General features: G+C 54.3%; 1 protein-coding gene across 1 annotated transcript in view; it reads right to left on the bottom strand.

Annotated features, from left to right (window-relative positions):
* The window catches only part of LOC119594294, a 5,807-nt gene extending 5,159 nt beyond the window's left edge, over positions 1–648 (bottom strand). The window contains exon 1 of the mRNA XM_037943355.1: positions 16–648. Coding sequence (XP_037799283.1) covers positions 16–648 — 633 coding nt within the window. The remainder of the gene's footprint in view (positions 1–15) is intronic.
* Between the last annotated feature and the right edge of the window lie 52 nt (positions 649–700).

Below are 700 nucleotides of genomic sequence, written 5' to 3'. Positions count from 1 at the left end.
TCATCGAAATCTCACCTTTATCTCTCCAATTTTGGTCTGGTATTGAGTCTGGTGCTGCATTACCACCCGGAAATAAGAGGATGCCCGGTAGGAAAACCGGCTAACCTCAAAGTGATTGAACAGATGAACCGAACACCGCGGTCTGCATTCCTCAAGGCACCTGTGATGGACGTCGGTTAAATTCTGGTATTCCACAGAGTCTACATCTTTGACGGGGCTAGTGCAGGCGTACTGGTGGTTTGCGATGTTCCACGTCGGGTGTTCGGGTCGGCGAGAGAGTGCGCGCGGGTGGCAGGGCTCGACGCACCGCTGGCGACATTGGGCCTCGCTGTAGGCTGGGTCGGATATGCACGCTGAAGTGGCGCTGCCGAGACGCTCCACTCTTCGAGAGTTAACGAATACGTCGATTTCAGTAACCAGTTTTTCCTTCCGGGAGATGATTGACTTTGTCGCGGATATCGTCGGCGGGTCCTCGGGGGAATGGAGGATCAGGTTGATGTTGTCGTACTGCAGTTTATTGTTGATCTTGTGGACGAAGGTCTCCCAAGCGCATGAGGTGTTGCAGCGAGACTCGATCATGTTGCACGGTGCGAGATCGGTCTCCGTCCTCAGCGCAAACTCACACGATTTCAACGGGAACTTGTGCATCTGCAGCTCCACGTGGAAAGCGGGTTCGGCCGGGGTGAAGGTGAAAATAAGG

This window comes from Penaeus monodon, chromosome 33, assembly GCF_015228065.2.
Source record: "Penaeus monodon isolate SGIC_2016 chromosome 33, NSTDA_Pmon_1, whole genome shotgun sequence".
NCBI classification, from domain to species: Eukaryota; Metazoa; Arthropoda; class Malacostraca; order Decapoda; family Penaeidae; genus Penaeus; species Penaeus monodon.
The sequence above is the reverse complement of the archived record's forward strand: the minus strand, read 5'-3'. Positions and strand labels throughout refer to the sequence as shown.